Source organism: Argentina silus, assembly GCF_951799395.1.
Source record: "Argentina silus genome assembly, chromosome: 5".
Taxonomy (NCBI): Eukaryota; Metazoa; Chordata; class Actinopteri; order Argentiniformes; family Argentinidae; genus Argentina; species Argentina silus.
In genome coordinates this window covers 4,291,726-4,319,327 of record NC_139659.1, presented here as the reverse complement: position 1 = coordinate 4,319,327, position 27,602 = coordinate 4,291,726, and the positions used below count along the sequence as shown (strand labels likewise).

The window sequence follows — 27,602 nt, the reverse complement described above, 5'->3', positions numbered from 1 at the left end:
CATAATGCAAAGTGTAACTCTAGACACTGGCTGCCTTTGTCCACTTATGAGAGACGCTTCAGATAAACATTGTGAAAGAGTATCTAGGAAGCTTCACAACCAGGCTCAATAGCAGAAATACTATTATTTTCAAATGAGCAGGATTATTATTATTATTTTTTAAATGTTTTAAAAAGATGTTATATGCAAGGTGTTAATATAATATAATATGCCATTTAGCTGACGCTTTTATCCAAAGCGACTTACATTGCAGTGAGTGCATACATTTTTCAGTATATATGGTCCCAGGTGTTGATCTGGTACAGTTGTTACATAAGGTAGATTTATAAGAGTTGGTTTTTAAAAGCACCCTCTGGGTTGACCTAAAAAACACAGTATGTAAACAAAAAGGTGTGGCATGGGAACTAGAACTATAACCATGGTGACTAGCAGCATTACTTGACATGTTGACTGAGCGCGCAAAAACATAGACCTAGAACACACAGAGTTAATATATGGGCTACGGGAGAATATTAGTGCAGTGATCTGAGAGGAGACCATCCTTGGGGGAAATATGGGGTCGGAAGGGGGATTACAACATCATCATAAAGAATCACACATGCGAGGAGTCTAATGACAACCACAGGGCTTACTGTACACAAAAACAGAGCACTGACTGGACACATCACTGACGTGTTATCGCCAATCGTTAATATGTAATATACCTATTGTTGTTTATTATAAGCAAACACAAAATCAAGGAGGAAAACATTTATATCTTGGTATCATATTCAAGTATCATATTCAACTCGCAGTTACAAAGCAATGGCGTGAGAGTGAATCGGAGAGCAGCAACACCATAACAAAGGACTGATATCGATACTGCTGCTTTAGGTAATGAGAAACTAGGGGGATGACGGCACCTGTGCCAAGCATCCCTACAGTAACTCCTCCTGCTTTTCTTCTCTGTTATCTCCTTCTCTTATCTCTTTCTCCTTTTGTGGGCCATCTCAAGTCTGGTATCGACCCGCCAGCAGCAACGTGTCAGCTGACTGTCACACATGCCCAAGAGCAATAGAAACACCGCCACAATGTCACAGACGAGCCGAAAACAACCGTAGAGTCACTGTAGCATTGGCGATAGCTTACCTGTGATACATATCTCTGTCATGTCATAAAATCCCATCCGAGACACACTCCAGCTAAAATACCCCGCTGTCAGTGAAGTGTAGGCTACTGTGTCTGTCTATTCACTGTTGGAAGCACAAACCCGTCTGGCATATTTTGGAAGACACTGCATAACAACCGGATAAAATGTTTCCGTTTGCCAATATGTACAGATTCTCTCGTCGGTTCCCCTTGACATCCGGTTTATCCGTGACAGTTGACATTGATAAAAACGATCTGATCGTCTACTGTTGATCTACCGAACCGCCGCCATGTTTGACCGACTCACCGTGCGCAGGCGGAGTCGACAGTCGACGGGGGCGGAGCTGGAACTCTGTCGGCGGTCAAAAATAAAATGTATCAACCATATTTATTGTACAATATCACAAATGTAATAATACATGAATAATTTTAGAATATATTATGCACACATATCTAGACACCCGTTTTACGCTGCCATAATAATAATAATAATAATAATAATAATAATAATAATAATAATAAGCCATTATGACCAAATATCAAAATGAGTATTTTTGCTAAGCATATGGGAGAGATTTGCAGCATCCAAAGGGAAACAAAATATAATATTGCATTTTTTCCCTCATTTTCTATCTACAGTATTATCAATTATGTCGATTGACGTCGGATGGCATGAGTAGACAGGGAATAATAACAGGTATAATTGGAAAAATGAAGTATAACAGAGATGCGATAATGACATGAGGTACATGCATAGAGACTGTTCATGATTAGACAGATGAGATATACACGGAGAGGTCAAAGTCCTTGCCCTGACTGAGTCATCTGTGACCTTACTGATGACAATCCAGTTATCTCCAGTAGCATACTCGATCTGTGGGCCTTGGGGCCAGTGGATGAGCTGGTCGAGACAGACAGACAGACAGACAGACAGACAGACAGACACACACACACACACACACACACACACACACACACACACACACACACACACACACACACACACACACACACACACACACACACACACACACACACACACACACACACACACACACACACACACACACACACACACACACACACACACACCTTATCTTTCTGTCCTTTTTCCATATGCCAGTTACCCTTGTCCCACAACTACAAGGCCAGCCTTGTTTCTCATACATAATATTAAAGGTTAGGAATAGTTAAAAAAAAGAGGCAGAGCTAAGATCAGTTGTTAAAGACACAAAGTAACTCACTTGTGCTCCCTTCTGCTCTTATGCATGGTCATGCATGACCCTGAACCTTCCTGTCTATCTCATTGTCCATTTCCCTTGACTAATCAGGTCACAACATTAATACCAGAGTAATAATGCCTTCATTGGACTTAATTGGTGGTTTAGGGGCCATGTCACAGCCAAAAAGACAGAGCGAGAGGTATATAAGGTGCCTTTTCATGGCAAGGGTCAGAAACAAGCGAGATCATCCATCGAGTGGACAAACACTTCACAGATCATCTCAACCTTCAACCTCAACACAGTGAGTTGGTCAGCTGTATCTCTTGTATCTCTGTTTTGTTTGTTAATCGTTAAACGCATGCCTTGTTCTGAAAACAGCATCAGACTATTAGAGAGACTACTACTGCAACAGAGACTAGTGCTAGGATTGATTTTATTACTGTCTTATCTCTGCTGACACAAGACTCATTGCCTCAGATGAGTTTATCAGACTATTGGAGGAACTATTGCTGCAATAGCCCGTGTGATTGATTTTCCCATCTTATCTCTACGCTGATGCATATCAATATGCTGATGCAAGACACATAGACTATGAGTCTTGAATCTCTCTATCCTTCCCTTTTCATCCCTCTCTTATAGTGACCATGTCTGGCACCCCAGTGTCCGCCTTCTGTCTGTTGTTCTTGCTGTCCGTATGCACGGCATGCTACATCTCCAACTGCCCTATAGGAGGCAAGAGGGCTGCAGAGTACCTCCCCAGAAAGGTACATACAAACCCTTGGGCCATGTCTGAATGCTTATACTGCCTACTGATTACTAAAAGTATATACTGCATACAAACCATACTGCATACTATTAAGGCCATACTATTTGGGAAAAAATATATGCAGTAAGCAGCAAATGTCAAGGTATTACATTCATACTGAGAATACGTCACCTGTAACTCAATCATGTTGTTGATTTCCTTACCTGCTCCATTGAATTGTGGGATCAAAAATGGAAAAGAGTTCCTGAATAGTGTGCAGTGAATTGATACTACAAGACCAATCTAGTATGACATCCTGGCATTTTATACATACTTAATTTCAGTAAATTTTGCATACTGCAAACATTTCTCATCTTGTATACTGAAAATGGGTTGCAGTATGAGCATTCAGACATGGCCCTAGTCCGCATCCATTCAGGGGGTTATTTAATGTGTCGATTTCCCTTGAATCTCTATTGGAGGTGTTGCATACGTGTGCTGTAGAGTTAGATCCCTTGATGGACATTGGCCTCACAGGTCACTTGACTGTCTTTAGGAGGGTTGGCATATTCAAGTATCAAGTTATCTAATGATAGTATTACTCTATTAAACTCTGTCCTCCTTAATTGTGATACTACAGGACATGTTACAAGTAGTATTATCTACTTAATAACCATATAACTATGATCTCTATAATAATATTAACCCTATCCCTTGTTCTCTTCCCTCACCAGTGCATGTCGTGTGGTCCTGGGGACAGGGGCCGCTGCTTTGGCCCAAGCATCTGCTGTGGGGAGGGGCTTGGCTGCTCCATGGGCTCCCCAGAGGCAGCGAGCTGTGTGGAGGAGAACTATCTGCCCTCTCCCTGCGAGGCTGGAGGAAGAGTGTGTGGGTCTGAGGAGGGACGCTGCGCAGCCCCAGGGATCTGCTGTGACTCTGGTGAGAGTACCCCACTCCTGTGGCATATTACAGCAAACACGTTCTATAGATGTAGTTCCACATCTCAAGTGGGTTGTTTGAAGACCCTTTCTTTGAATCCTAACTTATTCTCTATCCAATCATGTATTTTCTTATTTAGACGGCTGCAGTATTGACCAATCCTGTTTCGATGGAGATGAAGACAATGAGTACATCAGCCAATCAGAGAGCAGCAGCCGTGGCTATGATCTCTTGATGAAGCTCCTGCACATGATCAGCCGCACCCCTCCCCACAGACTCCACCAATGAGACGGCCTCTACGGGTAATCAGGGGCGGAACTGAGATGCATCCTTATGTAAATACATTTTGTACAGCAGATAGATATATATGTACAAGATGAGTTTTACAAAGAGTAGCAATGTAGTGTGATGTATAAATGATTGTGCTCTACGAGATTTAATTAAAGCTTACTCTAAACAAAATATCACTGTCTGGCTACTCACTGTAGTATCTATGTTGAGCCTGGACATTTGCTGATATATGAAAACATTGTGGTGAGACTTTTGATTTTGTGTGTGTGTGTGTGTGTGTGTGTGTGTGTGTTACCTTGACAGAATGCTGACTCATACAGCCTTAGAACAGATAATACTATAGGTCAGGAGTATGGCTGTGTTAATCTGTACACAGATACATACAGCTCTAATAAGAACACATGTAACAAATACACATGTGGAAATGCTGTAAACCAAAGTCTTTGAAGTGAATGCACTCCTATCACCCGTGTCGAAAATAGCTCAGAGCTCACACACAAGATTATCTTGCACTGTTTATTGTTAACATTTATTGTTAGGCAATAAACTATGGAGAGGTAACCGTGAGTGCAGGAGTAGGCTGATATTTACTACATAATACTGTGTGTTAATCAAAACACTTGAGTTCAAATGTATCATCTCTTCATAAGCATTAATTCGGTACAGTAACTGATCACTACAAGTGAGTAAATCAAATCAATTATAGCTTGTTGTTGGACGGAGCAAAATACGTTTTCTATGTGTTTTAATCAGCTGTACTGTAGTAAGCGACGCCACGTCGCCTGGCTGAGCCTATAGACATGATGATGTCCCTCAGCCTGCTCTCCCAGTCCCTCACCCAGTCCTGACCAGGCGTCCTCTCAAGGTCCTGACAGCGCGTCGCCATGGTGTCCAGGGCTCGCACCGCCTCAGGGAGGTCAAGGGTCAGCCCCGCCTTGTGCACCGCCGCCTGGAACTTTGCTGGAGAGGCGGTTGCTATGCAACACCTGGACAGGGAGAGTATGGTTAAATAATGAGGTAGTTGGTAGCAGCCAAGTGAGGTCATTAAACAAAGAATGTGTTGATACATGTAAACAGTTCAGATCAACAATGATGTTCATATTGGGAAAAAGGTGTGTGCAGATATGTTGCCTCACAAAGGGTTGTGTGTGTGTGTGTGTGTGTGTGTGTGTGTGTGTGTGTGTGTGTGTGTGTGTGTGTGTGTGTGTGTGTGCATGTCTGTGTGCATGTCTGTGTCTCACACCTGTTGACCCCTGGGCTGGGGGCACAGTGGTAGTGGTGCCAGACAGCCACAGCAGTGTGAGGACACAGCAGATACTGGTTCTCTTCCCAGCATCTCTTCATGGTCTCCACTATGCCTTCATCCCCCACTGTACCTGTAGAGATGACCTGGGACAACTGGAGAGAGGGAGAGAGAGATGGACACACACAGACACAGACAGAAGAGTGTGGAGAGAGTAAGAAAAGGAAGAATACCAAGGGGGGGTGAGAGAGATTGTGGGAGGCTGATGGTACAAAGCACTGTTCTTCCAAGAAGGTTATGTCATTAACTGTAATGTTGACTCAGATAAGGCAAAGACCTGTTTGTGGAGTGCTTCAGGTAAAGTGTGCTTGTGAGAGTGTTGGAACTCCTCCATCATTTCCTTGATCAGGGTTCCATCTCTACCAGACAGCAGCCAGAACACACGCTCCATGTTGTATGGGTCCTGGATGAGAGATAGGCTTGTTAGCCTTAGTATGTACGTACGTACACACACACACACACACACACACACACACACACACTTTCTAAACAAAGTGTCGAGCCATCACGCACAGTACCTGAATGTCTATGGCTGGGGCCAAGGTCTGAGTGACATTGGTTGCCATGGAGAAGTCGCCACTCTGCACTGTCCTGTGTACTGTGTCATTGGCGTTCACCATAGCAACGAGGCGCAGCGGTACCCCCATCTGCTTTAGAATGCAGCCGGCTGAGAAGGGGGGGGGGGCAAAGAGTGGAGAAAAATCTGAAAAACGAATGCGAATCCAGTCCAAGTGTCTTCCTTGCTTGATTCCTTTCCCTTCCTTTGTGCCCACTAATCTGAAGGGGTAAGTAGGCCAAGGCCAGATCATCACTTCCTTTAGAATACTAGTATGTTCTGTGTAGGGATACCGTGCTACAGTATCAGCGGTGGGGAAAGGAGAAGAGGAAAGGAAACCAACTGCAATGTTTGGCTATGACATGTTATGTTGAGACAGTAGGTCATATTTTAATAGTTGATATTTCATCGAAAACAAAAGAGAAGAGAGAAACAGTGACATAATTACAGTTCTCACCAGCGATGTTCCCCGCCCCTCCCGTGGGCACTACCACCTCCAGGGTGGGTAAGGGTGCCCCTGCCTCTGCCTGTTCTAGGCCACTCATTTGCAGGTAGGCGTAGATAAAGTGTGCCAGCTGGACCAGGATACGGGACCAGTTGACAGAGTTGAGGCTCATCAGACCGTGGCATTTCACCAGATCCTGGTCCACAAACAGACGCCGCAGGGTCACGTCAATGTCATCAGAGCTACCATCCGCTATATGCACACACACACACACACACACACACACACACACACACACACACACACACACACACACACGCACACACACGCACACAGAGGAGAAAAATGGAGTTGTTAGTCATTACTTTTATCCAGACCTCCTGCAAACTCACCTCAGAAAATGATGCGTTGCAATAGTCCAAAGTAGCCTCCTGTCCTCATCTCCTTTCCAAACATTCATCTATACTAACATGAAACAGGTGAAAGCCAAACTCTACTTAGTCTCCTTCCCTCTAGTTTACAGTACTGAGATACCCCCTTGCACCATTTTATCCCTCTCTCCTCCCTCTGACCTGCAAACACATGGACGTTGTCCTCCAGGCAGGTGGTCATCTGTCTCTCCTGTACAGGGGTGATGCGTCCCCGGGGGTAGACCACCACCACATCCAGCCCACCCAGGCCTCTCGCACTCTGGATGGCCGAGCCACCCGTGTCCCCGGACGTACCTGGAGGTGTAGGCCGCAGAAGGAGAGAAGTGAGGTTCCATGATTAGAACGTTGCAGATTGAAATTGGACTTATAATTGACACAATTCTATACTGTTATTTACATTGTATAAAGGGAAGGGTCATGAAAGGAAAAGATGAAGTGGAAGATGGACCAGGGGATTTTCTTGACTACATGACCAGGCCAAAAAATACCTCTTGTTAAAGCCTATAACTAGGGCCTGATCAGGTCACATGTTCAGGAAAAACTCTTGGCCCTAGCAATGAGCCCACCCCCTTCTCACCCTAAAACACACACACACACACACACACACGTTCCTCTTACCCACAAGTATGGTGGCGCGGTGGCTGTCTTTGCGGAGGAAGTAGTCCAGGAAGCGCACAGTGCAGGTCATGGCCAGGTCCTTGAAGGCCATGGTCTCTCCATGGAACAGCTCCAGGACTGACAAACCCTCCTTCAGTCTGGCTAACTTCACTGCCCCGGGGACAGAGAACCCTGACAAGGCTGCAGAGGTCAGGGCTAGAGGGGTGGGGGGAGAGAGAGGGGTAGAGAGAGGATGACAGACAAGGAGAGAGAGAAAGACAGTGAGGAGGAGAGAGTGACAAGGGTAGAGAGATGATTGAGTCCAATATGCAAGTGTGGTGGGTGTGTAGGTCAAATTGAAAGGACCATGTCACCTTCCTCACTTTACCCCAACTGTATGATATACAGTATTCTCAAACCATCATATCAACAGATTTTTAGCTAATCTACCACCACCATATCATCCAGCCCAGCCTGTCTCACTCTCTCTGTCTATTTATCTATCTCTTTCAATTATCCACCATAATATAATCAGGCCCAGCCCGTCTCACCCTCCAGGTCCGCTCGAGGGATGAGGTCAGTGGGGATGAAGAGTGAGCAGACCTCTGTCACCAGCTGGGGGTAGGACAGAGAGCTCCAGGACCTCAGGGTGGCAGGGCTCAGGGAGGGAATGGTCTCAGGCATGAACATGCCCCCGTCGGGGGCGTAGCCTGAAAACAGGACCTCATTGAAGCTCCATCCCTGGACACCCCCCCGTGTGCTGCAGTAAGTCATCCCACAAACACATTCACACCTGCTGGGGGACATAGAGAGGGGTATGATACATGGTTATTAGGCCTGTTACAGGGGCCATTTAAGCACTTAGCTGTAAGATACTTCCTTCCTTCCCTCATGATCTCTGATCTGGTTTGATTTAATTGCTGAATTCAATAGGATTCACATTGGCTTTGAGAGAAGGAACTAATAAAATGTCTAAATTATGCCTTTAATGCCTCATTGGTATTATGACAGTTTCACATTTTATGAATTGACAGGACCAAGGTCAAAGAAGAGAGGATTTAAAACATGTGTAGGAAGGTTGGTATTGAATAATAGTAGTAGTTTTTGTTTTGTTTTACAGAGCATGATCATGTTTCTAATGACAGATAACATGAAGTTATTGACCATTAGGCTGTTCAAGAAGCACATTTTGTTTTTGTTTGTCAACATTTTGATTAGATTAACAGTAAACGTTATATACTGACTCTGATAAATAATGTGTAGTCTGCTGTCGTCCGCTTATCAACACTCGCGGCGTCGTCTGATCGTCGTCTGAAAGTTTGAACTCAAGTATGGATCGGGGAACTGTATTTCCGCAACACCGGTTCGAAGGGAAAAGGTCAAGAGAAACGCTCACAAAAATCTGAAGCCACTTTCCAGAGTAGTTAGACTAAAGCGCCACCTTCTGATCTACATCAAAATGACTAACCCCATCCAAAAATATAGAAAACAGGGGACACAAATTGATTAAACAACAATTGTAGGCCTAACAGGCTAGGGTTTAAGGGTTTATATTTATACAATTGAACTTTACTCAATTAACTATAATGATCTATTACCTAAAAGAGGTCACTAAATGATGAGTCATGCCATATAGACCCTGACCGTGGTCATTGCACTCTGTACGTGTCATAAAGATTACAGACCTGCAGCAGTTACACAAGCAATAATACCGTTTTTCCTTTTCATATTAATGCAATATGTTTTTTTTTATTGAAAAGGCCTACTTAGATAAATGAAATAAAGGAAAAAACATTGCTTTATTATGTCCATATCAAATCATTACATAGGGATATGTAATTAGTGTTCACCTACAGCATTGGTTGTTTCAAAAGTATACCTGATACCGTCAGACAACCCGTCACACACACAGCCACAGACACACACAAACACATGCACATACACGCACACGCACACACACAGTCTGTCAAGGACAAGGACTTAATACACACATAATACAAAATAAACGTATTACCATGATAATGACATCAACCACAATGAAGTCTAATTTAAATTATCATTATGACCCACAGGTCAAAGCGATAATAATAAATGACTCACCGCTATCTAAATTGATTCTATTTGATCATCGGCACGGGTCAGATAACTATGTCTCCAGGTGCAGAGCAGTAATTGTCGCCAGAGTTTCACAATGGATGAGCTCATCTCAAGCCACGCAGTAATTAAGTCACCTGATGTGTGTAGTTAATGATCTCCAACGTGTTCACTATTTAAGGAGAAGAAATTCATTTTGTGATCCCCTTCTCTCTCTAGTCCATAATGGCATTCACAGGGAAATACCAGCTTGAGTCTCAGGAGAACTTCGAGCCTTTTATGAAGGCCATTGGTGAGTGATAAATCAATTAACTTTTAAGATGTATTTGTAAGTTAGCATTATGCAAAAATAATGTTCTACAGTACTGTCCCTAATTTGCATTTAGCCTACATAACGTATGAGTAGTGATGTTGTACAAATCTGCTTTTTAACTTTACGTTTTCTGACACTTTTTAGAACATTTGGAAGAAAACATTCCATATGCTTCTATGCAATAGTGCCATGCTTGCTCGCAAGGAAGCGATACATTCTTGCTTGTAGTGCATGTTCTTGCACCACACATCTGCAGCCAGCACACTGATTCTTATCTGTGTGCGCAACTCCTCTTTGCATTTTAGAGCTCTTAATCTGAGGTTAAAATAACTCCTGCACTTCTAATCTGGTTGATTAGAGCACTTTCTAAAAGGTTCTGGAGATGACTATTGGTTGTATGACTCTTGCTGGGCTAAGGCATCCTAGAACTCATCTTTGATCAAAGCAACATACCAAGTGAACAAGGGCTTGTTATGAATAAACACTGACCTTTGTGTTGTGACTCCACCTCCCAGGTCTGCCAGATGAGCTGATACAGAAGGGAAAGGACATCAAGAGCATATCTGAGATTGAGCAGAATGGTGACCACTTCAAGGTGACCGTGACCACGGGAACGAAGGTCATGGTCAACTCCTTTACGGTCGGCCAGGAGTGTGAGCTGGAGACATTGACTGGAGAGAAGGTCAAGGTGAGTTGGCCAACCAAACACCTGTTGTGGAGCCTATGTGGACGTTAGCCACGCACACGGCTAAGTTTCAGAGTAACTGTACATGTTTGCACTTGCACTTTTTGTGTTTGAGTAATATCATTTATGAGGGAACTCTCTAATGGCCTTAGTGTCTGTCCTCTGGGTTGTGCCATTTTTAAGGGTTTGTCCCATCTCTCCTCCCCCAGACTGTGGTGAACCTCGTTGGGAACAAGCTGATCGTCTCTCTAAAGGGCATCGAGTCCGTCACGGAACTGAACGGGGACACCATCTTCAATGTGAGTCTGGATGTGGTAGTTAAGACTATTTGAAATGAGGCCCGGAGGTGAAGTTACCCCGTTGCACAGGAAGCTAGTGTACCCTCCATTCCTAACCTTTACCATTGGGGCAAGTAATGTTGAACTGCCCCTAGATCAGTGTCCCGGGGCAATGTCACTACTCATTGAAGTGAGCCTGCTACTTCTGAATGATGGCTAACAAGGTAGATGGTGTTACCTTGTATTTGTCTGCTGTAATCTGAGTGTCTGCTCTTCTCTTTCTAGACCATGACACTGGGTCCCATTATCTACAAGAGGACAAGCAAGCGTATCCAGTGATCTTGCTCAACCCTTTTGAATAAAATGTGAATTCATACTGACTAGTGGTCATTTTATTTCTGCCTGGTCAACTGTATGATGTAACAGTTTTTGGCACATTGAAAACATACCCATTACTGTTCAATTTATTACCTTTTGTGTTCAAGTGGTGCAGAGTAGTCATGCTTTTGGGCTAGTAGAGTAATGCATCTTGACCTGAATGTGAAGTACAGGTTATACACTGATGTTGTTTTGAGACTGAATGCAAAGGCACTTTTGTATGAGGTGGCTGAATGTTGCTGGTGGAATGGCAAGTTAACCATGCTAAAGCAGAGGTTCACACAATTCAGAATAGTACAGAACATTTGGCAGTCTCCAGCAGAAGTTTTGGGCATGTTCCAATATCTGCAACTCTGTGCTCCCATGGTGGTTTAATTCAGATGCACAAAAACAGCATTTCAATAGGGGTTGGAATTAAATCCCTATGGAAGTATACCAAATTTGTGGATGTTCCTTTTTTTTTATTAACTTTGTTCTGTCGTCCACCTGAAATTGGATGTGCATATTTTGTTGTTTTCCAATATCAACACTAGCATACCAGTTTGGCCAATACATTGCCTCATTCTTTGTGATCTGCTAGTGAATTTGGAACTAGAAAAGGGTTTCATTGCTTGCGGATGACCCCCTTGACGTTGTCCTCTACGGCAGATCCTTCAGCCATGCCCATTGGCTTGCCCTTCAGTGCAGCGTCTCTCATGGAGTGGTAAACATGCTCATTCTGCTTGAACATCTTCAACTCCATCTCGGTCTGTGTACGCATCATCTGGGATACAAGAGGACAGGGGTCAGAGTGGTTGAGTAGGCTGTCGAGATGGTCAAAACTGATCTAATCGCAATGTTCCTGGTTCAATTCTGACCCTCGACACATCTTGCATGTCATCCTTCCTGTCAATGTCTACTCTGTCTGTCCCAATAAAGCAGAAATGCCCTAAAAAAATCGTATTTAAAAAAAGAAAGTATAATTTATCTTAGATCTGTGTGTTAGGTCAACTTCTACCCAGAGCTGGCAAAGTAGTACTGTGAACTATGGGCCTGTTCGGAGACAACCCCTAGCCACTTCATCCAAGACACTTGTGTAGATCTGAGAGGATTGGATAGTTCTAAAATAATAGGTCCACTGTCCTCTCAGGAGGAATTGTCGCCATCTTGCTTTATACCTATTCAATCCTATGAGATCTACACAAGACAAGTGACTATGGTGTGAAGGTTGAGAGTTGTTTTTGGACACCGCATATACTGTACCTCCAGGTCCTTGGTGATGGGGTGGTTGGGCCCATGGGTGATCAGCAGGATGGCAAAGGCCTTGCAGATCATGCCGTGTCCCACCTCGATCTGCCCTGCGTGCCAGTGGGTCACACCTGCCCGCATAGTGGCCATGCCCAGCAGGGCATTGGTGGGGTGGTACAGCTTCCTAAACAGAGGAGGAGGACGAGGAGAGATGGAAAGACAGTGGAAGGTGAGAAGGGGTGAGAGGGTGAATGTGAGGAGGAGACGAGGATTGAAAGTGTTGCAATTTCCACGATTAGAGGCTCACTGTATGTATATATCTCTCCACCACCCTGGACCCCATCACTACTACTCACCTGTATCCCTCCACCACCCTGGACCCCATCACTACTACTCACCTGTATCCCTTCACCATCCTGTGTGACAACTCTGCAGCCTCAGAGAAGAACTGCAGGAAGGACAGCACCTCGCTGGCTACACTCAGTATACGCAGCTGATACAGGTGGGTGTCAGCCAACACAGGCCCCTGCTTCTCCAGACCCTCACGACACAGCTTCACCACCTAGGGGGAAGGGAGGGAGAGGGGTAGAGCAAAAGGATGGATGGACTATAAAAATGATTGCTTTGTAAAGCACTTTTCATTACAGGGGCAAATCAAAAATGTGCTGTGCATGAGGCAAAACAAAATGAATAAAGAAAAAAGGGTGCTGTTATTGTGTTGTTTTTGTCCTTGTTGTTACCTCATGGTAGTCTCCTGTGGTGCGGGCCGTCTCAATCTTGTCCAGACACTCCAGACTGTACTGAGTCACCTCCTTCACCAGGTCAGCAGATGGCTGAGAGAGAGAGAAAGAAAAGAGAGTGAATATTAGGGTGCTCACCTATCGCTAATTCCCAATGCCCTTCATGCAACTACTGCAAACAACCACAGGGGGGCAAAATACCTCAACAGACACAGACACCATAGAGAAGTGAAGTGTCAATATGGTTGGTTTAGCCAGAAGAAAACATATGACCATGTACAGACTGGGATATGCACAGTATCATCACATCTGACCACATCATTTATTTGCTCCAGCTCAAATTCCCACATTCAGACACAGTCTAAAGGTATGGTCATGCTGTGAGATAGTCACAGTGTATATCAATGTTTCAGTCAATCAAGAGAATAAAGCATCAGATGACCATGTCTATGATGATAACCCAAACCAGAATAGTTTTATCTCATACCAACTGCATGTTTATATGGACTCATATAAAAAAGGGTAAGGAGAGAGGGGAGGCAGGGTAGGGAGAGAAGGGAGGCAGGGTAGGGAGAGAGGGGAGGCAGAGTGTGTGTGTGTGTGTGTGCGCGCGTGTGTGTGTGTGTGTGTGTGTGTGTGTGTGTGTGTGTGTGTGTGTGTGTGTGTGTGTGCGCGTGTGCGTGTGTGTATGTGTGTATGTGTGTGTTTGTGAGAGTCTCCATTGAAAGTACTATTCACTAGTCGAGGACTTGATCTGTGTCCGGAAAAAACACAGAATGCACGTGAATCCTGTCACCACACCCCTCTACCTTCTTCCCTTCGGTGTCCTTGACAGCCATCATCAGGTCATCTTTGACATGCTCGCTGCAGTGCTGGCAGGAGCAGTCAAAGTGGTACTGGTGCTTGAGGATGCGCTGGCGGTCTGCTGACAATTTCAGGAAGTCCACATATCCCACCGTCAGCTCCTCTCCCTCCATGATCTTCCCCAGCGCACGCAGCTCGATCCTGGGGGAGGAGGGGGAGGTGTGGGGGTGAGGGATTGCACAATATAGACTTTATTGTCTGTTGCTACGGTAATTTGCCTTGCTTCAAGGCCACAAAAAAAACAGCACAACAGCACAGCATAATATATCTAACGCCAACAAGACCAGTGGTGACTGGTGACACCAAACTTATTTGAACCACCTACTGTACACCTTAGTTGCACAACAGCAACTCAGGCTAACTGAAAACTGAATGAACCATGCAGACAGTTTTAGCTGGAAAGACAGGAAAACTATCACACAACACACACTATCGTACAGGATCATTAAGGGCATTACATAATTGTTTGACAAAGTAAAAATGTAAGAAATTATTGTTTTAATGACAACTGTGACAGAGGTTAATAAGGATTAGATGCTCAAAGGTCAAAGGTTAAATATCAGCTGCAGGACAACACCAGGCAGACCCACCTCCTCTTGGAGTGGAGGGCAGAGTCCAGAGCTGACTGACTGGAAGAGAAAATTACAGTCAGAGTGAGTTTACACATTAGCATGTGTGTGTGTGTGTGTGTGTGTGTGTGTGTGTGTGTGTGTGTGTGTGTGTGTGTGTGTGTGTGTGTGTGTGTGTGTTGGGATACATACTCGCCATGGTTGAGGATGACGGTGCAGTTGGGCCAGCAGTCGTGGTTGACCAGACAGAGATTGGGGAACAGACCCACTCCTACAGCCTGGAGACCCCTCTGGTCACTCAGGGTGAAACCATTACAGTTGATCTACAGAGGGAGAGAGAGAGAGAGAGAGAGAGAGAGAGAGAGAGAGAGAGAGAGAGAGAGAGAGAGAGAGAGAGAGAGAGAGAGAGAATAATCGAGAAAGACATACAGACAGAGATATACTATTCATCATACAGTAATTTTACATGGATCAATCACCTTACAGTATGATGTGTGACTTGATAGAGAACAGCAAGACGACTCACTATGCCAAAGATATGTTCATAGATAGAGAACAGCAAGAGGACTCACTATGCCAAAGATATGTTCATAGATAGAGAACAGCAAGAGGACTCACTATGCCAAAGATGTGTGAGACATAGTCCACATCGTGCTTCTTGCCGTTAGTAGGCCAGTAGTCCAGGAAGTTGTGCACGCCAATCTTCAGCTCCTTCAGGTCATCGGCGGGCAGGTCGGCCACGTGGTCCATCAACCCGTCCACAGAGGTCAGTTGACTGTCTGACACGATGACTGTGTGCTTCTGTATGCGCCACAGGATACGTGCAGCAAGACTGGAGGGAGAGAGGTGAGTTAGGGTAAGCATTGGCAGTAATAGTCATCATCAACTGTCATTGAAACAGGGATCCAAAAACAATATTTTAACTGCATGACGTGGCTTTGTTTCCTCTGCCCAGAATAATTCCCACTATCACTCCACTTTGTCCTCATTTCTCCTAGCCCTCTCCCATCCCTCCCCTCCTCTCCCACCCCTCTCCTCATCTCCTTTCTCTCTCCCTGCTCCTCTCTCTCTCTCCTCCATCTCCCTCTCTCTCCTCCTTTCCTTCTTCTCCCTCCCATCCCCCCATCCCTTCTTTCCTTACCGTACGTTCTCACTGGGGGCCTTGCCATTCTTCTTGATGGCGGCACACTCTTGCTTGTGTTCGTCCCAGCATGCCGTCTGGCAGGTGCGGTCGCAGTAGTGGGCGAACTTACACTGGACGCAGCGGAGCAGGTTGGCCTGGCGACGGAAACAGCTGTGGCACACCTGCGTGGACAGACTGGGGAGGGGAGAGGTGAAAAGTTAGGGGTTAGACATATGGAACTATAGAAAGCTTGTTTGTGTATGATCATACTTTATAGAAGTTCTGTATTCATTTGAATAGGTGGAGTTATAAAAAGCCAGTCCTCCTTAAGATATTTGTATATGGACAATTATTATTTGAGGTTCTGTATTCATTTCTATGGAAAAGCGATTATATGTAAAATAACACAAGGTCAGCATCTGATAGCCAACGATTGTTGCTTTTATAGATTTCCAACATTAGATGTTCCAATATTTAGACCCATAGTCATTGAGTCAGACCCATGGCAGAGCTCCCATCCCTCCTTCAACATCCAAATATCCCCCCAGGGAACAACAGGGGAGTCCTTTGATGTCCCAGATGCCCTGGGAATGTGGCCTTTATCCTGGGAATATCAAACTGATAGAGGTGTGTGGTAGAGGCGGTGAGAGGGAGACTGTATATGGCTAAAGGGGGACAGTTATTCTGGGAGGAGTTGGGATGGTAGGAGAGGCTATTATAAACTAGGATATCTTGTTGTAATACTGCAGGAGGGGGGAGACATATCTCCATTGTATCACTGAGGAGGGAGGTCTGCTTCCTGTCAATAGGAAACCCCAAATCTCTCCTTCCCTTCCCCTCCTTGCCCTCCTATCATATCCCCCCCTCTCTCCCTGTCTGTTCCTCTCGTCTCCACCCCTTGTTTCCCTGTCCTATCCTTTTCCTCCTTCCCCCTCTCCCTCTCTGTGTCATCATACAGACCAAGAGAAATGTTGTCTCCTATTACTTGTATGTGATACATTTAGGTAATGGGCTATTCTGAGATGACATTCTCCACGTGTCTCCCCCCCCCCCTGCCAATCCTGTCCCCCCCACTACCAATCCTGCCCCCCCCCCCCCCCTACCAATCCTGCCCCCCCCCCCCCCCTACCAATCCTGTCCCCCCCCCCCCCCTACCAATCCTGTCCCCCCCCCCTGCCAATCCTGTCCCCCCCCCCCTACCAATCTCCCCCCCCCCCCCCCCCAGAGAGAACATTTCCACTGTAATTTGTATATATGTTGAGCTCCTTCACTATATTTCTTCTTACTACAATCTGTTTCGGACTCGTCTCTCATGCGTGACCAAAACAACTCTATGTATGGATGTGGAAGGGTGCATAAGAAATATACCAGGGCAACATTTCTGTCCCTTTTTTGTGATGTAAATTCCCATCTTACAAAGTAAACAAACTTTGAAGTTTAAAATACAGACATGACTGTTCTATTTTACGTTATTCTCAAAGGACAAACGAATGGCAACCTTTCAGAAAACATTTTGAAACGACAATGAATATGTCATGTAAAAACATGAGGAACATCAACACAAATCCAACACTAGACAGACATGGCCAGGCGCTTGATTGGTCACAACCCCAATGGCACTACAGTATGTACCGACAACAAACCACCTGTGATCATGCTATTGACACTGGGCTGACTTAAGTGCCATTCAAACCTGCTTATGCATGTGTATATAAATATGCACTCATTCAATATCCCAGAGTGAACATGTTCCACTGCTCTTGACACCACCATCTGTACTCTTGTACACCTCAAGAGTACAACATTTCTTAGATGTTAGACAAAACAGTTGAATATCAACCTCCTCCTCAGATGACTGATTAATGTGTGAGCCAAAATTGTGATAAAGTCCTAATAATAAAAGCTTATTGCTAAAAATAGCAATAGTGTGTGTGTGTGTGTGTGTGTGTGTGTCTGTGTGTGTATGTGTGTGTAAACAGTTTATCCGAGAGAGGGTCTAAAAGGAAATGGAACAAGCTTGTTAATGCCTGCAATGATTGTTGGCATCCTGCAAAGCTCTGTGAAGCATCAATATGAACACATGGCTGTCATATACACACACAGACACGCACGCAGGCGCACACACACAAACACACACACACGCACTCTCTTTTTCCTTTCTAGTTTTGGAAAGCACACACACACACCACACACACACACACACACACACACACACACACTCCTCTCTCCAAACAGCATGTCGTCCCTGTGCATACCTGCAGTGTGCTGCTGCAATCTATCCTAGCAGTGCTAGTTCTTATATGGCCCCTGAGCTTCAGCAGGCATATCTGTGACCAGCATTCCAGCAGACATGGAGACCAACCTCTCCCACCGTAGACTTAGAGCGCATAGAACAGACAGCATGTCTATTCCAAAGGCTTGTTCCTACTACAATATGTGCTCTATACTGTGTATTCTAGGTCTATTCTACAGCATGCCCCCTTGCCTTCCTTTCCCCTGTGACCGGCGGCAATGACATGTCATCACTCAAGTGACACATGTTTCCCTTTGCTCTGACTGCATGTCTTACTGCATGTCTTACTGTATGTCTGACTTCTGGTAAACATGTTGCATTCTTCTTCTGCAAAGCCCTGGACCCTAAACTACAGAACACGCTTCGACGACAACTCAACACTATGAGTTGAACATCAATCCATTTCATAATAATACTGTTTATTTTAGTGCAAACTGTCAGAGTGCATACAGGTACTCTGAAGATATTCGTACCTATCTAGCTCTATGACTGCTACATTACATGCTACAAGTACCAGCCATTTGCTACAGAATTCAGCATTATAAAATTGACCAGAGGATGTTTACTGCAGAATTATTTGAATCTATGCTCGAAAGGGGACAGTATGAATCAGCCCCTGAATAATCATGGTGGGCTATGGTATGACATGGGCTATGGTATGACATCACTATATGAATGGCACATCACTGGGAGGGTGCCAACAGGACTGCATTACGCAAGACAGCTACACAGGCCCCAACTCCCATCTTCAATACCATCAGATATAGCATGCTATTCAGGTAGAATGTGACATTATCCTTTTTGGACAGACTTTACCAAAAGATTTTCCACATTGTCTATGATATGAAATTGAATAAAATATAATTATCTTCTTGGGCACACATACTGTATGTGTGCAGAAATCCCTTCCTCAATACATTGATATTTTTAAACCCACAATTTACAGTAAGAAATAATGAACCCCCATAGATACATACTGTAATCCATTCACCGCTATGAGATACAGATACACAACCCAACCACCAGGTCGCCCATGACCCAAGCAATACAATACAATACAACTTTATTTGTCCAACTGTTACGGACATTTGCTCTGCTCTCAACCCTTCTGAAACAACATACTGACACAAACCTTCATGCATAAGGCCCTACCTGTCGAAGACGACCGCGGCGTAGCTGGCTTCAGCAAAGACCACGTCCCCCGCACACAGTTCCTTGGTGGCCCTGAGGCCTCGTCCCTTCTTCTCCCCCGCATCAAACACCTCCACACTCTCCATGTTCTCCAGAGTCATACCAGGGACAAGACTGAACAATAAACAGAGAGAGAGAGAGAGAGAGAGAGAGAGAGAGAGAGAGAGAGAGAGAGAGAAAGTGAGTGTGAGAGAGAGAGAGAGAGAGAGAGAGAGAGAGAGGGAGAGAGAGAGAGAGGGAGAGAGAGGGAGGGATGTGGTTAGCAGAAGCAACAGGAGAGGCCCTAATCTGCACTCACTAACTCTCACTGTCCCCCCCCCCAAAAAAAAAACCTCCCACCTGCCCCTCTCTCCTCAGCAATACCCCTGCCTGGCCAAAAATAGACTGGCCCTCCAGGAACCATACCACCACCAGAGGCAGGGGTGTAGGTGGGAGTTGGGATGGGGGGAGTCTGTAGGTCTGTGGAGAGATCCACAGAGGGAGAGTTGTGTGTGGGTCTTCCTGAGTGCTGTCCCCTCCTTTGGGGTTGGTTCAGGCCCCAGGGGTATTTTAGTCTGGGCAGCTGTGTCTGTCTGTCGGGGGGGGGGGGGGGGGGGGGGGGTAGGTACAGTAGGAGGCGGCTGACTGGAAACAGGATTGATCAAATAGTTCCCCCCCTCTCTCTCTGTCTCTCTGTCTCTTTCTCTTCTCTCCCTCTCTCTCTTATTATCTCTCCCTTTCATTGACTAGCTAATGTATATGTTACTACCGACATTACCGTGTGCAACTCTCACAAGTTGCCAGTTCTCTTTCACTCCCTTCTCTGCTTTCTATCTCATTCGTACTTCTCTCTACGCTCCTGTTAAGTCATCTTGAGATCAAGATGATGTGTGCATTACAGATAAACTATCTGTCTGCCTACTCCTCCTCACCACACTGCCCCTCTGTACAGTTCTTCTCCTGTTAATAATAGACAATTAAAAAAGTAATCCTTCCTTCTTCTAGCATTGTGTCTTCCAATGGCACCTGGTCCTAGCAGAGATAGGATTTTGCTTATGATGACTGATGTATAGATGATTCACTTACTTTAGACAAATGTAAGTTGCTTTGGATAAAAGTATCTGCTAAATGTAAAAAATGTAAATGTAAAATGTAAATGTAGGTTGATCATACATATTTCTCCTTACTTTTGTTTTGTCATATTGAGCCATATATCAAGATGATGATGCATTACAGATAAACATTGAGGACAGCAAAAATATCAAGATGGTGCGTGCTTCTAGACTCTGATTTGAATTGTGAATCTCACATCAGTAATCTCACTAAAACCACCTTTTATCACCTTAGAAATATTGCAGTGCAACAGTTTCTCTCCCAGGCAGATACTGAGAGACTTATGCATGCTTTTATCACTAGCAGGCTTGATTACTGCAATGCCCTCCTTTTTGGTCTACCTAATAAAGATATAAATAAGCTACAGATCATTCAGAATGCAGCAGTACGTGTACTAACCAAGACCAGAGGAAGAGCACACATCTCACCCGTCCTAAAGTCCCTTCATTGGTTGCCTGTCAGTTTTAGTATAGATTATAAGATCCTTTTATTAGTGTTCAAATCACTCAATGGACTAGTGCCTAAATACTGGTCAGACATGCTTTTAATATATGCTCCCTCTAGATCACTCAGGTCCTCTGGCACTGGCCTTTTAGTTGTTCCCTGGGTGAGGACAAAGAACTACGGGGAGGCGGCATTTAGTGTCTATCGTCCTCGCCTCTGGAACAGTCTGCAAGAGGAGCTGAGGGCGTCACAACCTGTAAACACCTTTAAAAGAAATCTTAAGACATACCTTTTTATCTTAGCATTCTCTTAATCCATTTTATTTTAATTTACCCTCTTCTACTGTGCTGCACTGGACTCTCTGTTCTACCATGTCTCGTATTTCCTATACTATCATATCCTTATATTATCGTTTATTTTCACTGTATTGTTGTATTTCCTTATATTAATGTTTATTTTCACTGTGTTGTATTTTCATTGTATTGTTGTATTTTCATTGTATCGTTAAGCACCTTGTATTGCAATTTTGCACGAAAGGTGCTATATATATAAGTATATATATATATATATATATATACAGTATGAGGTGTGGTAGAGGTCATGCAATTAGAGGACACCGCTTTGTCTCTGCACTCAAACACAATTATATTACTATTTCATACTGAACCATAAAACCTCCTTCAGTCTTGATTTACAGTATGGTCCATGGCAATATCCTATCCACTGTCTCGTTGCTAATATCCTGTCTCAACAAATCAGGGTTTGACATAGATACCCATTTTAGAAATAGGAAACAGCGCATATTTTCCTTTACACTTCACACCGTGATTCATTTGGGGAATAAATGGCACCTTTCTAAACAAGAGAAGAACCTTTGAGGCTTACACAGCCTTAGAGAGACAAACTGTTTACATTGGGTGTGTGGAAGAGAGGTGGGGGGTGGGGGGTGGGGCTGAAGGGGGATAGGATTGTGTGGGGGTGAGGGCTAGTGTGTGTGTGTGTGTGTGTGTGTGTGTGTGGGTGTGTGTGTGTGTGTGGGGTGTGTGTGTACAAGTAGTTCCTGGCTGATGTCCTATGGATAGTGAAGATGGGAGAGACAGTCAATGGCTCTGAGTATTTTCCCCTATTTGTCCTGCTTTAATGGAAGCTCTGGCTGTTGCTTGGTGTTGCACAAACTCTTACAAAGTATGACCATCTCTGTATGACCATCTCTGTATGACCATCTCTGTATGACAAACCACACACACCACCACCCCCAATGAACAGTCCTCCAGCCAGAAAACACCTCATACACATCATCATAGTATCACAATTTAATTAATTACAGAATTACTTCACTTTAAGATGAGAATTCTATTATTGAAACAAAGGTTGAATGCACTACTGTAGTTTTCATTATAGACCATAAACATCCTGCAGAAATGCACATGGAATAATACTAATTTATTCCAGTACTGTACATTGAATAATTGTAATCTGTATAGCATTTGCAGATCAATCTAAAACAGCAAAACTATATTCATACAGTAAACTTGCTAATACAAAATAAAGCACTTCCTGTACAAATGTGTTAAATATCATGAAAGCATGTCTATGATAGATCTGGAATACACTGTCAGACAGAATGGAATGTCTCTATTAAATGACACTTTGAAAGTACACTTAATAGAAGGGCTACAAATCTTACAAAGCTTGACCATCACAAAAAGCACTGCATGTTCTTATTTCAGTACACAATGGTCTTCTTTAACAGAAATGATTTAGAAAGGCAACATTGTCTGAGAGCAGACAGATTAGTTTCACACATATTAGCAGCGTACACCGCTTAAGGCACAATTCTATCATTGTGTATGTACGTAATTGTCATATCATCACAGAGAAATGGGAACTAATCAACATTAAATCAACATTTCCCTGCAGTCTTTATGTGATTACTTTGGGTTTATTGTTCGTCAGGCCTGGTGGCTTTACAAACATAGACAAGCACATCAGCACTGTAGCAACTATGGCAACTATCGCATCTCTCTCCTTCTCTCCCTCTCTCCCTCCCTCCTTCTCTTCCTACAGCTCATAGTAGTCGAGATGTGCCCCGGAGGCATAGTTGTCCTCCAGCAGCAACTTCACCAGCTTAGCGCAGGACTCTGGACAGGTGACCAACTGGCCCTTGGAATGCGTGTCTGAGAGAGACTTCCTCAAACTGGGGTCTGCTGTGCCTGTCCGGGCCTCCGCATGCATGTCTGTGTCCAATGGACCTGGATAAACACAGGGGAGAGGAGAGGACATCACTGTAGTCACTTGAGTCCCTTTTACACACAAACCAAACATTTTACCAGCAATTTGTAACCCAGGTCAATAGATGAGTGTGCCAGAAAGGACAGAGGAGAGGAGCTGGGGTCGTCCTTGTCGGCTAGTCAGCAGATGGGAGCCCATAGAAAGGATACAGACAAACATTCATTTTATCATATATTAAAAATGGTCTTGTTGTACTCTGTCTGCACCAGCCAGACAGGGTAATGTGTGTCTTAGAGTTAATATTGTTTCATCAACCAGATTTAGCTAAATACTATGGGTGTAGCAGGTGCACACGTTTGATACCATTGCTCATTCCATTCCATGCATTACAAAGAGCCTGTCCTCCCATTTCTACCTCCACCAGCCTCCACTGGAGTGTAGTATAGACTAAGACTATCGATGTGTGTTGAAGCCCATGGCTTCCTGACTTGTAATTAACGTGAATCTATTCTACTGGTGCCTTGAAGCCTACAGCCTACCTTCTATGATGTGATACTACCTGTTGGATGATGAAGCCTACCTGAAAGTGGTGTGTTCAGGCCTACCCAAAGCCTCTTTCAAAGGCTAATATAGATATGGATAATATAATATTTATATAATAATCATATTATAACATAATAATCAAATATAGCTCATCTCTGGCCTACCCTAGAGCCGAACTGACATGGTGTATCTATCTGGTGTCGAGTGAGGCCTACCTGGGGCATAGTTGAGCACCCGTATGTTCGGCTCCTCCTCGGCCAGCACTCTGAACATCATGTCCCTGGCTGCCTTGCCTGTGCTGTACAGCACCCACGAGGGGAAGGGCTGCACGGCACACAGCGAGCTGACGTTGACCACGCAGCGCTGCAGGCCTGGCCGCTGTGGAAACGCCTGCAGGACCCCGGCTGTCAGGCTGAGGGCTGAGCTAACATTGAAGGACAGGTAGGAGTCTATCTCCATCATGTTGGTGAAGCTCTGGGCGTAGCGAGACACATCACCCAGAGAGGCTGGAGGGAGGGGGAGAGAAGGAGGGCAGGGTGGAGAGAGGGAGGGCAGGGAAGGTGAGAGAAGAGAGAAAGAGGGAGAAAGAGGGAGGGATGGTTGGGAGGAGAAGGAGAAGGAGGGAGTGCCGGGGGGGGGGGGGGGGGTGGTAGATTATATAGTGTAATTGCAGAAGATCACTTTGAATGAAATCAAAGTGATCAGCAGTATCAAATGACAGAGTGAAAGCCTCCAAAAGTTCTGCTCAGTCAGTGTTTGATAATTTTCTGACATGCACAATATTGCAATAGCATATAATGTCATTAATAAACATGTTGAACTCTAATTCCAATGTTAAAATCCAGGCCTAATATTTAAAAAGTTGTGAGAAAATGAATATTTTCTGAGGACCAGCTGTGACTAGTATTATTTGTATACTTTTATTGGGGTGTTGTGTTAGATGTAATGTAAGAAAATATTTAAAAATTACACAGATGAGGGACCCTTACCTGCATTATTAATCAGAATGAGGTGCTCGATATTCTCGGAGGACATCTCTTTCGCCGCTCTGACGACGCTTTCCACCCCTTCCTTCATCCCCAGATCTGCGACCACACATCGAGTCACCAGCCCCGCTTTGCCCGCATCCGACGCGGCCAATTCAGCTTGAATGTCCCGGAGCATGTCGCCGGACCGAGCCGCCAAAACGAGCACCGACCTAGGTTTGAGAAACCTGGATAACTCCGTCGCTAGAGTTCGGCCAAATCCCCTGGACGCCCCGGTGATGATGCAGAGTGCTCTTCCCAGGTCCTTCGCATCTGGCGCTATCATGGCCTGCATCTTAATGACACGAATGAGTGAAACGTACAATTACAACTGTGTTGTGAAGAGAGACCGACTTGTTTTAAAGATTCGTGTAATTAACTTCGTCCAATTGATTCGTCTCGATGACGAAAACAAACATGGGCACCCAAAACACCGCCCCTAGTCCCGCCCCCTTTATGATGTGCAATTGTTTGTACGGATGCAGAAGACATAATAATATAATATAGTATTATTAAACCTGCAGCTTAGGCTACAGTATGGGGAATATATCCTGGACATACATTTTTCAATCCAGTAATATTGGCTAGTGGCCTATGGTGGTATTGTGTAATTGACTGATATGGTTGAGTATTGGTTGGTATAGTTTTGCCATTGTTGTGCAAAATGTCATTTGGAAAACTATAAATATATATCGAATTTATCTGAAGTAGAATGCATGCATTGCATGTATGAAATCAATATCATACACTAAATGTGTGTCGTGTCATGTGTGTCTGTGGAATATTTGCTGATCAGTGGAAGATAATGATCTCACATTTCTTTAAAGACCTGACCTGACTGTCACAGTCACACCAACATTTGTTCAAACAAATGTGGAATCGAATCCAACCATTCTACTGTTATCTCAAAATAATAGTTTAATGAATTATAATACATTTTATTGGAATGATTTTTGTATGGATGTGTATTGTTTCTTCAGAAGAATTCAATGTAGAGATTATAGCCATTAAAAATTCTGTGGTGGACGTTTCCATAAATGCTCATTAGAATCACTCCCCCAGACTCTTTTGAAACTATATATCTAAAACTGACTGCAGTAATACAACCATTGTCTTATTACATTGTCATATGCAGTACAGTGCACAACGATATGTAGCCTACTTGCATGCAACACCAGAGAGAGTGAGGAGAAAGCATTGGGTCAAAAGTTACATTCAGTTCACTCGGTTTAGTCAAGCCGGTAAAATTCACTGTAGCTGTGAAGTATGCCCACTTTGACATAATATTCTATAGATAATCAAATATAATACCAGTGATATGGTCTGAATAGAGGGTTGTTTCCAGACTACAAATACCTGCCCTGATCTTTATCATGGCGTAAATAGCTGCCCCTGTTTGTCGTCTGTGGGAAAAACCTGAAGAATTTCACATGACAAAAAAATGATTTTTGCCCAGTTTCACGCCCTGAATACAGGTGTTTCTGGTTACTGCACCTACCTGACAACCTGCAACCCCTGCAACCCCTGCAACCCCCCCCCCCCCCACCCGGACAATTGCACTGTCACTCCCCTCCCCTGCTCTTACTCAATACCACTGCTCTTCTGTACATATCTGTCCATACTGTTCATAATGCACATATCTTATATTTTTCTTAATACTACTGTTAATACTCTGCACATACTGTACATACCTGTTTATACTGTTCATACGGCATTCCATATTTATATTTATTCTGCTATCTACCTCATGTTACTGTTAATACATATATATACTGCTAGACTGCATTACTATACAGTTCATATGCTGCTACACTGTTCATACTGTAACTTATTTACTCTGCTATAATGCTAATGCTTACTCATATACTGCTTACACTGCACTACTTATATTATACTGCACTACTTACTGCTCATATATTGCACTACCTGTAAATACTGTTCATTGCACTTTCTGCTATTTTGCACTTCTGGTTAGACGCTAACTGCATTTCGTTGTCTCTGTACCTGTACTCTGCACAATGACAATAAAGTTTAATCTAATCTAATCTAATCTAATCTAAATAAAACATAGTGAGATGTAACATTTATATAGATACACATTGCACTTTTTGTGATAATAATGATGAAATAATGACACATATTTTGGGATTGTACTTATAGCCAAGTACTTACAGACAAAATGATTCATGATTTTCACTTGAAGATAGAGCATATTATTTAGAATACACAGAAATTATGTTTCAGATGCCAATGCATTGTATGTTGTTTACCTTAAATTGTTGTAAGGAAAATATCACTTTTATACCAGCAATGTACCAGTTTTCTCAAACTTATGTGTTTTTAATAAAGCATTGAAATGTTGTATGTCACTCTTAACCCATTAAAACAAGTCGTATATATACTGTAAAGAACGGCGGGGTAGAGCAGCTTGCCCTAAGCGGGTATCGAACTCTGGAACTCTAAGATCACTCCCCGAACGGGGGGATAGTGTAACGACCCTGTGTAACGACCCTGTGTAACGACCCTGTGTAACGACCCTGTGTAACGACCCTGTGTAACGACCCTGTGTAACGACCCTGTGTAACGACCCTGTGTAACGACCCTGTGTAACGACCCTGTGTAAGGCCCGTTAGCAGCTCCGCAACGGGACTTAACTCTCTTGGTGTTGTACCTAGCGTGGCCGGTTTGGAAGCGAAATATTGTGAGTTCCATACGCGCTTAGGGCAAGCTGCTCTACCCCGCCGTTCGCTACAATACTACAAACTGTTTGTCTAATGAAATAACCCCCGGGCTCTATTACTTAGCCTACTAGATATAAACAATAAAAAAGAATTTGAAGAATGTGTTTGTGTG

The 27,602-nt window shown here is 44.0% G+C and overlaps 6 protein-coding genes across 7 annotated transcripts in view; 2 read left to right on the top strand and 4 right to left on the bottom strand.

The window, feature by feature from the left end:
- The window catches only part of dqx1 (DEAQ box RNA-dependent ATPase 1), an 8,814-nt gene extending 7,407 nt beyond the window's left edge, over nucleotides 1–1,407 (bottom strand). The window contains exon 1 of the mRNA XM_083670155.1: nucleotides 1,129–1,407. The gene's annotated coding sequence lies outside the window, so the exon portion shown is untranslated. The remainder of the gene's footprint in view (nucleotides 1–1,128) is intronic.
- Nucleotides 1,408–2,995: 1,588 nt separating this feature from the next.
- oxt (oxytocin) lies at nucleotides 2,996–4,323 on the top strand (the record flags this gene model as incomplete). The annotated part of the gene is made up of 3 exons (XM_083670859.1): nucleotides 2,996–3,115; nucleotides 3,831–4,035; nucleotides 4,175–4,323. 3 exons carry the CDS (start codon nucleotides 2,996–2,998, stop codon nucleotides 4,321–4,323), a joined length of 474 nt encoding a protein of 157 aa, XP_083526985.1.
- Nucleotides 4,324–4,843: 520 nt separating this feature from the next.
- thnsl2 (threonine synthase-like 2) lies at nucleotides 4,844–9,003 on the bottom strand. Of its 2 annotated transcripts, none has more exons than XM_083669761.1 (9): nucleotides 8,903–9,003; nucleotides 8,210–8,454; nucleotides 7,680–7,874; nucleotides 7,203–7,355; nucleotides 6,643–6,882; nucleotides 6,148–6,296; nucleotides 5,907–6,032; nucleotides 5,570–5,724; nucleotides 4,844–5,312 (listed from the first exon to the last, which is right to left on the bottom strand). In XM_083669761.1, the coding sequence occupies exons 2-9, from the start codon at nucleotides 8,430–8,432 to the stop codon at nucleotides 5,072–5,074; spliced, it is 1,482 nt and encodes a 493-aa protein (XP_083525887.1). In that variant the 5' UTR covers nucleotides 8,433–8,454; nucleotides 8,903–9,003; the 3' UTR covers nucleotides 4,844–5,071. The 2 variants fall into 2 exon arrangements, with proteins under 2 accessions (XP_083525887.1, XP_083525888.1); XM_083669762.1 differs by having other exon boundaries at nucleotides 8,210–8,451; nucleotides 8,903–8,982.
- A 974-nt stretch (nucleotides 9,004–9,977) lies between these two features.
- Nucleotides 9,978–11,404, top strand: fabp1a (fatty acid binding protein 1a, liver; the record flags this gene model as incomplete). The annotated part of the gene is made up of 4 exons (XM_083669770.1): nucleotides 9,978–10,044; nucleotides 10,581–10,753; nucleotides 10,960–11,049; nucleotides 11,314–11,404. 4 exons carry the CDS (start codon nucleotides 9,978–9,980, stop codon nucleotides 11,365–11,367), a joined length of 384 nt encoding a protein of 127 aa, XP_083525896.1. The 3' UTR covers nucleotides 11,368–11,404.
- A 548-nt stretch (nucleotides 11,405–11,952) lies between these two features.
- On the bottom strand, nucleotides 11,953–19,601 carry smyd1a (SET and MYND domain containing 1a). The gene is made up of 10 exons (XM_083670904.1): nucleotides 19,375–19,601; nucleotides 15,948–16,124; nucleotides 15,425–15,638; nucleotides 14,999–15,129; nucleotides 14,828–14,866; nucleotides 14,183–14,378; nucleotides 13,374–13,466; nucleotides 13,032–13,195; nucleotides 12,649–12,817; nucleotides 11,953–12,169 (listed from the first exon to the last, which is right to left on the bottom strand). The coding sequence occupies exons 1-10, from the start codon at nucleotides 19,512–19,514 to the stop codon at nucleotides 12,011–12,013; spliced, it is 1,482 nt and encodes a 493-aa protein (XP_083527030.1). The 5' UTR covers nucleotides 19,515–19,601; the 3' UTR covers nucleotides 11,953–12,010.
- Nucleotides 19,602–22,273: 2,672 nt separating this feature from the next.
- On the bottom strand, nucleotides 22,274–25,134 carry spra (sepiapterin reductase a). Its single transcript, XM_083670706.1, has 3 exons — nucleotides 24,714–25,134; nucleotides 23,940–24,230; nucleotides 22,274–23,201 (listed from the first exon to the last, which is right to left on the bottom strand). Exons 1-3 carry the CDS (start codon nucleotides 25,042–25,044, stop codon nucleotides 23,011–23,013), a joined length of 813 nt encoding a protein of 270 aa, XP_083526832.1. The 5' UTR covers nucleotides 25,045–25,134; the 3' UTR covers nucleotides 22,274–23,010.
- Between the last annotated feature and the right edge of the window lie 2,468 nt (nucleotides 25,135–27,602).

What these genes read in the sequence shown, in the direction of transcription:
- thnsl2 (XM_083669761.1), bottom strand. Translation starts at nt 8,432, where the DNA reads ATGACTTACTGCAGCACACGGGGGGGTGTCCAGGGATGGAGCTTCAAT. An exon ending in CCGCGCCACCATACTTGTGG is followed by an intron (nt 7,356 to 7,679) that starts GTAAGAGGAACG and finishes CTACACCTCCAG; the next exon opens with GTACGTCCGGGGACACGGGT. An exon ending in AGGGGCGGGGAACATCGCTG is followed by an intron (nt 6,297 to 6,642) that starts GTGAGAACTGTA and finishes CCCCCTTCTCAG; the next exon opens with CCGGCTGCATTCTAAAGCAG.
- smyd1a (XM_083670904.1), bottom strand. Translation starts at nt 19,514, where the DNA reads ATGACTCTGGAGAACATGGAGAGTGTGGAGGTGTTTGATGCGGGGGAG. An exon ending in GTCATCCTCAACCATGGCGA is followed by an intron (nt 14,867 to 14,998) that starts GTATGTATCCCA and finishes TTTCTCTTCCAG; the next exon opens with TCAGTCAGCTCTGGACTCTG. An exon ending in AGGATGGTGAAGGGATACAG is followed by an intron (nt 12,818 to 13,031) that starts GTGAGTAGTAGT and finishes TCCTCTGTTTAG; the next exon opens with GAAGCTGTACCACCCCACCA.
- spra (XM_083670706.1), bottom strand. Translation starts at nt 25,044, where the DNA reads ATGCAGGCCATGATAGCGCCAGATGCGAAGGACCTGGGAAGAGCACTC. An exon ending in CATTCTGATTAATAATGCAG is followed by an intron (nt 24,231 to 24,713) that starts GTAAGGGTCCCT and finishes CCCTCCCTCCAG; the next exon opens with CCTCTCTGGGTGATGTGTCT. An exon ending in GGTGCTCAACTATGCCCCAG is followed by an intron (nt 23,202 to 23,939) that starts GTAGGCCTCACT and finishes GTGTTTATCCAG; the next exon opens with GTCCATTGGACACAGACATG.